Source organism: Giraffa tippelskirchi, chromosome 3 (genome assembly GCF_054371585.1).
Source record: "Giraffa tippelskirchi isolate mGirTip1 chromosome 3, T2T-mGirTip1v1.2.pri, whole genome shotgun sequence".
Lineage (NCBI taxonomy): Eukaryota > Metazoa > Chordata > Mammalia > Artiodactyla > Giraffidae > Giraffa > Giraffa tippelskirchi.
In genome coordinates this window covers 95,995,085-96,006,291 of record NC_137277.1, presented here as the reverse complement: position 1 = coordinate 96,006,291, position 11,207 = coordinate 95,995,085, and the positions used below count along the sequence as shown (strand labels likewise).

General features: G+C 35.4%; 1 protein-coding gene across 8 annotated transcripts in view; it reads right to left on the bottom strand.

Annotated features, from left to right (window-relative positions):
* KCNH7 (potassium voltage-gated channel subfamily H member 7) overlaps nt 1-11,207 on the bottom strand; it is a 509,719-nt gene that overhangs the window by 17,503 nt on the left and 481,009 nt on the right. For all 8 annotated transcript variants that reach the window (XM_081581582.1, XM_081581581.1, XM_081581583.1 and 5 more), the window contains 2 exons: nt 9,029-9,234; nt 7,164-7,260 (listed from right to left, as the gene is read on the bottom strand). In XM_081581582.1, coding sequence (XP_081437708.1) covers nt 7,164-7,260; nt 9,029-9,234 — 303 coding nt within the window. The remainder of the gene's footprint in view (nt 1-7,163; nt 7,261-9,028; nt 9,235-11,207) is intronic.

Genomic DNA, 11,207 nt, shown 5'->3' with positions numbered 1-11,207 from the left:
AGTAAAAGCAGGATCATGAAAGAAGAAGAAAAAGTTTTATATCCTTGATTTTTTTCAAGTATATAGGGGAAATTACTCCATATTTATTTCTGTGTTCTTTGCAAGTGAATGATCAGCCAGATGCCTTTTGGAACTCAGGCCACATGAACAATTTCTCTGATACAGCCCAACTGCAACAACAGTTTTCTATTCCATACTTGATAAAACAAAGCTTCAAATTTTATCATTTAAAATGACAGCTGCAATAACAATCTATTTGTGGATTAACAATGGAAACCGCTCAGTCTTAGGCTGGAGGTTGGCTAATGGGGTACATGAAATTGGACTGAAATGCATTATAATTAGCTTCCATTTACCTCTAGATTTTTATGGCATATTCCATTTCTGCCTTTTTCTAGTTAAACTGGCATTTTTTTTTTTTTTTTTTTTTGCAGTGGGGCAGGGCACTCCAGGTAGCATGTGGGAATCTCAGTTCCCCAGCTAGGGATGAACCTGTGCTCTCCTGCGGTGGAAGCATGGAGTGTTAACCACTGCATCTCCAGGGAAGTCCCTAAACTGGATTACTTACTAGACATTAAATAGCATTAGGTACTATTTTTTCTTAGTGCTATTTTATTATTATTATTTCTTAAAGTTGCTTTCTTGAATGCTGTGTAGAAGTAGTATTCTGAATAGTGGTCAGAAGTTTTTTACATTTTCCCTTTTGCTAGAAATGAGATTGTATAATCATTCCTGTTACAATCATTGTACAAAGGAAAAAGTTGGCCTGTTTAATTAAGCTTGGAATTTTTCTGACTTAGATGACTGAAAACTCTAAAAAAAAACCAAAAACAAACTTTGTTTCTGTATGTTGACAGTCTCTCTCCCCCCCTTTTCTCACAGGATACAATTCTAAAACATTTATGAACTGTCTTGTGGGTGTCTCTCTGGGCTCTGGATGGGTTGAAGAGCGTAGAGTGAATGTCCTGATGGAGAGGTTGACCCATCTATCTTAAGAATGATTATAGAAAATTTTTACATTTCAAACAATCTGGGAACAAATGCCTGTGCTCTCTCCATTATTTATGGAGTTTTTCTCTCAACTTATTTATCATTTTTATTTGTCAGACCTAACAGGTGGACCCAACTTTAGGTAAAAGAGAGGCATTTAATGTGCTCTCTCATCATTTAAGATTTCCCACTGGTAACAATTTTGAGATAAGTTGAGCATTTTCCAGTCAAGTGCATTAAAAATTTTATTTCATTGGAACACCGGAATCTAAAATAAATGTCTTCATTTGATTTCAAGTACTTTAGTTCCTTTCTAGCATCAAAGAAAGTTGAAAACAGATTAGCATCACTGTTATACATAAATACAGATAAAAATCTATCTTAAAAATTAAAATAAAGATATATATTACTGAAATGGATAACAAAAACTAATCATTCTTTATTATTGGAGAAGATGTTCCTAAGAGGTGCCAGATTATAACATTAATATTGTTAAAGGATTAACTTCATAAAGTTAGAATTTGACCCATTCCTATTTTGTAAAAACATGTTTAACAATGTATATATTTACTCTTAACTTCAACAACTTTCACAGAAGTTATTTTGGAGAAACACTTACTAGACTTTACTGACTTTTCTATGACAATGTGAAATCACTAAACCAATATTAGAAAAAGATAATGTTTATTGCTATTCTTTGAAACATAGGTATATAAGTTAAAGACCTCTTTCCATTCTTATTTTCTGGAACATTAGATTTTTTCAGTTGAATATATATAGAATTTAATAAAAAACACATGAGTGGGAAAGTAAGAAAATTGCTCTTAGAATTTATGTATCTCCTAAAATGGGTTCTTTTTTTATGATTGTGACAACCATATAAATTCAATGTAAAGAGGATGTTGAACATCTAACAGAGTTCAGTTTTCTTTTTTGGGGGTTGGCCTATTAATTGATGCTCTCATTGAATTAGTGTCTCTCAAAGGGTAACTGACTCCTTAAATTAGCTTTTAGTGTTTAATAGCTACTTTGATTTTGCATTTTCTGTTCATAGAAAAAGCTGAGCAGAATATTCCAAATAGTCACAAAAGAGCTATCAGTAAAAATATATATATATATATTTGCGTGTATGTATCTCATAGGCCATTATACATGCTATTGTTCTACAATTTATGAGTATTATAAAATACACACAATATAAAATTTTATTTTATTTATTATTATTTTTTGGCCACAACATGCGGCAACATAAAATACCTAAAAATTTCACAACATGAAATTTTAAAAGAAATATTCTCATATTCAATAGACTATACTGGCACACTCTGAAGTAAGTATGATCCAACTTTGAAGAGTATTTAGACTATTTTAAACATGTTCTAAGTGGTTATAGCTCATTTATTTCTGTTCTGTCCAACTATCTTTTCAATGCTTGTGATAACTAAGGAAGTCATTGAAGATACACTTTTATTGTTCACAGTCTGTAACAGTAACATTCTATTTTCATCTCAGAAACTGTAACACCTCCCCCTACAATAACCACGGTCAATTTGGGAAGGTCCTGGGTACCTCTATGTCAGAACTTTACGAAGGAAAGAGAACTTCTTGAAAATATCGCCAAAAAAAAAAAAAATACAAAGCTGACCTTAAGCAGGATTGTACTGTGTCTTGTTTTCAAGCCACTGCCCCTTCCTACGGAGAAGGCAATGGCACCCCACTCCAGTACTCTTGCCTGGAAAATCCCATGGATGGAGGAGCCTGGTAGGCTGCTGTCCATGGGGTTGCTAAGAGTTGGACACAACTGAGCAACTTCACTTTCACTTTTCACTTTCATGCATTGGAGAAGGAAATGGCAACCCACTCCAGTGTTCTTGCCTGGAGAATCCCAGGGACGGCAGAGCCTGGTGGGCTGCTGTCTATGGGGTCGCACAGAGTTGGACACGACTGAAGCAACTTAGCAGCAGCAGCAGCAGTCCTCAAATTTGGACTTGAACTGACAATTCTTTCTACTCAAGAAGTGAGTTTATTTCCTCAGAAGAAGTGCACAGCCTATGAGGACATACCACTTTCACCTACAAATGTATTTTAGGAGAGAAGAGGTCCAATATGTTAAGCTTCTATTTAGTTCAAGTCAATCTTCAAAGTTTCTATATATATCTTTTCATTTTTAATATTTCTTTTTGAATCTAAACTTCTTAGCACCACATGGTAGACACGGTGGGAGGGAGGTATAAGTTGGAAATGAAACCTTAAGAGTTCCGGTGTTTTGTTGGGTAGGTTGTGGACAGTAATTGTAAGATTCAATGTGTCTGTCACCAATGGCCAACCACATGTTCTTCCCTCTGGTTCTTGATGCCTCTGCTGATTAATTCACAGTCATCAGCACTCTTGGATATATGCCCTCAAGGTATTGTTTCAACTGAGCAGTAAGCTAACTCTAAAGTAATCAATACATTTCATGGGCAGCTTTTAATTTATGTAACCTGCATATCATATGGGATCATTTATCTTCCAAACGTTCTTTATTCTTTATACTTGCTTATATGCATTTTTTTTCCTCCAAGATATTGATTCTATATGAAGAAGTACAGAATGGACGGCCCCTTCAGATCTTTAGATTGGGGTGATTGGGACTAAATTGCTTTCAAAAAATTTTAAACTGGCCTATAGCACCATAGAGTCCTGAAGACTGGAATAGGCTCTCAAGCTCTGGATGGTGGTTTAGTCGCTAGGTCCTATATGACTCTTGCTACCCCATTTACTGTAGCCTGCAAGGCTCCTTTGTTCATCAGATTCTCCAGGCAAGAATACTGGAGTGGGTTGCCATTTCCTTCTCCAGGGGATCTTCCTGACCCAAGAATTGAACCTGGGTTTTCTGCATTGCAGGCAGATTTTTTACCAACTGAGCTACAGTTTAGACTGGAGTTAATTGTGCTTTCATATTGACTTACTCACTGATACACCAGGAAACTTCAAAAAGTTACAGGCAGGCAAATGCCTTATCATCAACATTTTATATAAAACGGGTCTTATAGACTAAGCCTGAGATTAAAGGAAAAGTCTTCAGAATCAATAAAATGTCTAGTAGCATTAGCACAATATAAATTGTGACATGCTCTTAGGGCCTTACCTGGAGATAAAAACATTAGATTATTTAGCTTGAGAATGAGGAAACTAAACAAGATTGAAAGGAGATTTAATAAATCTTCAACTGTATGGGTGATGTTATTATATAGACAGTGTTAAGCTGTGTGTGATTTTTAGTGAGATCAAAATATGAGATTAACTTCAGGATAAGGGATTTAGATTAAGTCGATAGAACAGCTTGACTGTTATGGTTCTGGTTTTAGAAAAAGTCACCAGGAGAATAATTAAGGACATTGCAGAAATAAATTATCATCTAGCTGTGAGTGGTTTATTGTTCTGAAATCAGCCAGAGGATTCAACAATTAGCCCATTTCAACAGATATTTATTCACCATCCTTTGCTAAAGGAGTCTACTATTTGATAGAGAAAAAAACACAAATATAACAATAACCACTGCACAGGGCGTATTTTAAAAATAAAGATCTTCCTTGAGTTACTATGGGGTTACAGTACAATAAACCCACTGTATGTTGAAAATCATAAGTTGAAAATACATTTAATCTACTGAACATGATAGCTTAACCTAGTCTAAACATGCTCAGAACATTTACATTATGCTATGTTGGGCAAAATCATTTAACAAAAGCCTATTCTACTTTAAAGTGTTGAGTATCTCATGTAATTTATTGAACACTGCATTGAAAGTAAAAAACAAAATGGTTGTAAGTATATTGGCTGTTTCCCTTGTGATCATGTGGCTGACTGAGAGCTGCCACTGTCCAGGATCACAGGAAACTACATTATGGGATATCACTAGCTGGGAAAAGATCAAAATAAAAATTTGAAATATAGTTTCTACTAAATGTTTATTGTTTTGCACTACTGCATAGTCAAAAAATCACAAAGTTAAACCATCATTAAGTCAAGAACCATCTATATAACAAGATAACAAGGGGGGAGTGTTTTAGGAATTCATAAAAAAACAAAACCTGTATTTTTGAGAAAATCAAGAAAGAGTTCACATTGAATATCACTGAAGTTTAACCTTGAAGAAAAGTAATTTAATTGATTAAAAAGTGGTGTGGTATAGTTTTGTTTGTAAGTGTGCACATATGTGTGTTTGAGGACAGGGAGGTAAATTTGACTAAGGAAAGGATATAATTGAAAACACAAAAGTGATGTACATGGAAGAGAGGGCAGCTGAGTTCACTTGGAATATAGAGCAAGTTAAAGCTAAGAGATGAGCTCCCCTTGGGAGGGAATTCAGAGGAAAGAGGACCAAGAAAAGAACTTTGATTAAGAAGGCAAAATGAGGAAAAGAATCACATGGAAGATGCTCAAATGCTAGTTCATTAATTCATTCATTCTTTCAACAAATATTTGTTGAACACCTGCTGAGGCAAGCACTGAAGCTTTAGGTGACCAAATATTTCCCATGAGGTTTATGATATACAGGCAGATATCACTGATAAAATAATGATGCAAATCATATGGAAGTGCAACTGGAATAAATGTTGCAAAAGAGAGGAGCTGGTAAGGGAAGGATGGTATGAGATAAGACCAAAAAGGTTGGTATAGACTCACCTTATGAAGAATTCAGGGAATGGGAAATTCCTTAGAGGACTTTAAATATATGGGTGGCATAAACCAAACTGGATTTAGGGAAAAAAAAAAATTACCAGTGGTCCAGGGTAAACAATAGATGAAACAGGGGCAAGTTGGCAAGGTGAGTTGAAATATGTTTCACTGACCCAGAGTTGTGGTTATGAAGATGGAGAAGAGTGAACCAAAAAAGACCTAGTCTGAAGAGTAAATGGCTGTGTTGGAGGTACTGATAACAAGACTTGTTGCCAAGGCTGATGGAGAGGTTGAGAGAAAATTGGTTCCTAGAGAGAATATCTAGTCTGTGCAATATGTTGAATGGTGGTGCCATTTAGAGACATGGCAACTGATGGAGAGAGAGGTTTCCAGGGGAACTTATGATTTCAATTTAAGAAGTACCGAGTTTGAGTTGCTATTGCAATTTCATGTAGATGGTTTAATAGGCATTTGAATATAGGAGGCTGAAGTTCAGATGTTCTGGTATGTGCATGCTAAGTTGCTTCAGTTGTGTCCCACTCTATGCAACCCTATGTACTGCAGCCTGCCAGGCTCCTCTGTCCATGGGACTCTCCAGACAAGAATACTGGAATGGGTTTTCATGCTCCCTTCCAGGATATCTTCCCTACCCAGGGATCAAATACACATCTCTTATGTCTACTTGCATTGGCAGGTGGATTCTTTACCACTAGTGCCACCAAGGAAGTCCCTAGATATTCTGGTATTAAGATGTAGCTATGTGCTTCTCCAGAGCTTCTGTGGTGGCTCAGACAGTAAAGAATCTGCCTGTAATGCAGGAGACCCGGGTTTAATCCCTGGGTCTAGCTTTCCACTCCAGTATTCTTGTCTGGAGAATCCCATGGACACAGGAGCCTGGTGGGCTACAGTCCATGAGGTCACAAAGAGTCGGACATAGCAGAATGACCTAACGCTTTCACACTTTCACTTTCACGCATATCTCCTACGTGAAAATAGAATAGGGCTTCCTAGGTGGCACTAGTGGTAAAGAACCTGCCTGGCAATGCAGGAGACAATGCAGGAGACGTGGGTTCGATCCCTGGGTTGGGAAGATCCCCCTGTAGGAGGGCATGGCAATCCATTCCAGTATTTTTGCCTGGAGAATCCCATGGACAAGCTGGCAAGCTACAGTCCATAGGGTCACAAAGAAGCAGACACAACTGAATTGACTTAGCACACACGTGTATGCACAAATATAATTAAACTATGGGTATAAATGAAATTATTCAGGGGAAGAGCATGATAGAGAATAAGAAGAGAAGAAAAGGGCCTAGGATTGGGTCTTGAGAGACACTCTTGAGAGTTATCAATCAGAAACCACACCATTAGCTCCTGAAAAAAGCAAAGGATTTGCCTTCCTAAAATCTGAATTAAGTTTACCCTTGAACTAAGAAGTACAATGAGCATTTAAGTAAGCAGGACTGATATTCATATGCTCCGCATTTAAATTTTAGAAAAGAATGAATTACCTTTGTCTCCTTCACTGTCGAATGACAATCTCCTTCGCAGTTTACAGTTGTCTGCTTCAGAATCATTCATGGACTGTGATCGTAGTAAGAGATCAGCCTTTGTTAATGGAATGTGAAGATAAAGTGGAAGATTATTCAGTTTGAACACAGTGTATCATCAGCAAACTCTACTATTTCATATCATTTCAACCACTTTAAGACTTGATTATTAGATTGCAGGCAAATAACTACAACACTTTGCTTAATGATTTTCTCTAAATTATAAAATAAAATAATTCTAGTAGTTTAACCAGGGAAATCATAGTTGTAGAAGTTATTTATCAGAAATGTTTGGAGATGATGCCAACACTTGCAGACAACATATATTCCTTCCTGTGTAATATATTTTATGTAACTTGGAAAAGTTAAAATAAAAATAGCAATAATTAAAAAAATTGAAAAATCTGTATCATTGCAGAAAAAAATGTGTAAACTAATTATAATTAGCTATGATGTTTAAATTACATGGTAAAGTTTGCAAGGTTAAATTTCACAACAATAAATACAAGGTGAAATCCAATAAACACAATGCTCTGAACCCTCTTTTGTTCCCCATTCTTCCTTCCTCCCTCTCTTGTAAACAAAACTGGAGGTTTCCAAATAAATAAAACAAATGGAAGCTTCTGTTTTGTTTATTTGGTTGCTGCCTAAAATTTTTACAAATAAGTTATCTGAGGTAGCTGCTTGTATTTTTAAGCAAAATAAGAATGAGGTCAGTGATATTAAACTGCAACTTGATAAAATTCTGAATTAAAATCATTATAAAAAGCATATACTCTTGGTAACTTGAACCTCTTACCATCTGATTTTTCAGCTTTCAGCATTTTGAAGAAGTAATTATCTGAGCTAGTGCTTCAGGTTATCAAATGGTACTCTGGTGACCTTAAATTCTTTAAGTCTCTCACAGTATCCTGGGAATGACTATAACTCCAGGGGAAATGAAATCTACCATGTTTTACTTAACTATTGACTTGAGAGTCTTGCTTTCCAGAGACTTTATTAGTTAACATTAAAATACACTTGCAAGAGTCAAAACATTTGGTTTCTGGAACAAAGTGTATTTAGAGTTGGTGTTAGGATTATGAGTTTGGTGGCGAGGAGGGAAGGAGATAGAGAATAACCTAGTAATAAATTGTGGGCTGCAACATAAAATCTATTCTTAGAATACTAGTGGGTGATAAGGACACATTTTCATGGTGGAGGAGGGTGAGTGAGGGCTTTAAGGGATACACTCTCAAAATGTATCCCATGTTAAATCACATGTAACATTATTTAAGATACTATTTCTACTAGAGCATGTTATTCATTCTGCATCAATAATTTTGACTTAGGTATAGGCCTGATCAATTTATACTTCTACAGTTTAGAAATTGTGTTAAATATGTACCTAAACTTTAATAATTTAACTTCTTCAGGATTATTGAAAAGATACTGCTAACCAATATACAGTGTAAATAGTATCTGAGAGAATATTTTAACCTCTGTATGAGATAAACTCTTTTTAGGTGATTTTCAATAGTCTAGAATCACCCATTTATAACAAATAATTGTCACATTCAATATAAAAAAAAGGCTATTATAGATCAAGTATATCACCTAAAAGGTCATATTGAATTGAAATACTAAAGTTATTCAACATATTTGAGTGTAATTAGACCTAATTCCTTCTTTTTAATTGAGAAATTCTAATATTAAGTTGGCTTTTCCTTTCAAATATTCACAATTGTTTAACTGTTTACACTATTTCACTTATCTTTCAGAGGTCCTTGGACAATCTAAGAATAAAATAAAACATCAAAGTCCAAAAATGAGCAGGTAACATATACCTTTGCACTCTCATGCCTCAGGTTGAAAGTCAACTCTAGGTTTGTGAGAAAGTGATCAGAAAACTCAGGATACATGTCCAAAACCTCTAACAAGTCTTCTCTCTGAATCTTATGCAAGTCACAATATGTGAGCGCTCTTACATCTGCATTAGACTTTCCAGGTTTGGCATAAAGATGGACCATTTCTCCAAATATATCATTTTTTCCTAAAAGATCAAAAAGGAGAAAAGGAAAAAAAAGAAATGAAAGAAATTTGAACTTAATGTTTTACTTCTAAAAGTTGAAGGGAACCACTGACCTATCCCTGAACCAAAAATTTCACATGTTAAGACCTAACAGCCAACAGACACTTGGGCAGCACAATCCTAGTGCTACGTACTGACTGCCCCAGTCGTATTTGTTTGCTGACCAGAATGTTACCTTTTAGAGCACTGGTCCTGGTATAATCCCTATTATTTCCTAGTTTTGATTCTTTGGCTAAGCATCTGGAATACAGCAAACATGGCTTTGGTCTGCTATGTTTTTGGCAAGTGTTTAGTATGGTCTAATTCTGTCAATCTAAGAATAAGGGAAAGGCTGTGGTGAGTCAGATTCACAAACTTTCTATCTCAGAATGGTCTCGGGAGGTGATGCCAAGCATGGGATTATGGTAGATCTCTTTTAACTTAGAGGACTACAATAGAGGGGTACAATTTGAATATACCCGGTTTCCTTTAGTAACTACTTTTGGAACTGCCCTTAATAATACATCTAGCTATATTTTCTCAACAAATACAGTCATGTTTTTAAACTGTATGGCCTTTATTCCAAAAGTGTGTCCTTCCTGCTTTTTTGCCAAGCCTGGGGTTATTTCAGTGTCTGGTTTCTGATGGGCCCTTCCCATCCCCTCTGCCTAGCCACATGTCACTTCTTTCCTAAGCCTCCTAAAACTATGAGGATGATAATGACAGTAACAACAAATGCTTATTGAAGACTAAGTAGGTGCCAGGCTCTGCATCAAATGCTTAGGTGCATTATCTCACTTGATCCCCAAAATAACCTAATGAAAAAATTACTAATTATTATCCAAATTTTATGAAAGTGAAAGAGGATTAAAGAGTGTAAATGGATTAGGTCAAGGTCACCTTCTTAGCTGGGTGAAATAAAGGTAGAGAGAGAGCAGCCATAACTACATCCCATGCATTCTGACTCCAGTTAAATTCTTTGCACACTTGATATATCTTATCTCCTCCCATTATTTTCCCTGAATGTCATGGCCACTAAGATCTTTCTGTCTCTGAAGCCAAGATACTTAAAAATTGTACCTATGAAATACATGTGCAATAACTACTGATTATGTAACTTTTAAAGATAGTAGATGGCAGTGTAAAATGTACCTTCTTACATATATACATATATCCTAAAGCTACTTTTCAGATTTAGAAAAATCTCAGTGGATCTGTTACTTAACTTTTTGGTAAACAAGTTCATATATCCCCAACTATGGAAACTACCAAAGACTTTTAAACAAAAAAATTCAAGGTAAAAGAAAAACTCTGTGATGTTCTTATTTTAAATGTGAATGTAATGGGGAGAAATCAGATGCCATATCTTTATAAGAAAAATTGATGTTGGAGAGAATACTTGAACTTTCATTTAAATAAATACTTAGCTTTTAAAAACAGTCGAATGAGGAATCATAATTTCTGAGACTTTTTGGAAATGGGGACAGGAAAGGAGAATCTCTTGAAATTCTTTATAGTTTTGATATGTTAGTACAGATATTATCAGAGAAAAGCTCTGAACTAAATTCAGCATGAGCTTTGTATTTGTATTTTACATGATTGTAAATGAGCAAAGAGTAAGCCAGTCACCATGTACAGCTTAACTACATTCTAAAATTACTATTTTATAAAGCAAGACACCTTGTTACCTTCCTGTAGAAGTTAAGGCTGGCTGATTTGAAGATCAGGAATGCAATGATGCGTGCTTCTTCCCTGGCAACAGACTAAAACTGTCAAGGCCAAATCAAGTGAAAATCTCACTTTACTCTGTAGCTGCTAAGTGATTTAAAATATATTTTTATTCTTGGTCTCCTTATTGGATTATAAACCAAATTGTACCTCTGATAAAGTTTGAAATTTTTTTTTTAAATTTCTCATCATAATATAATTATCAAGATATATAAACCTCTCAAACA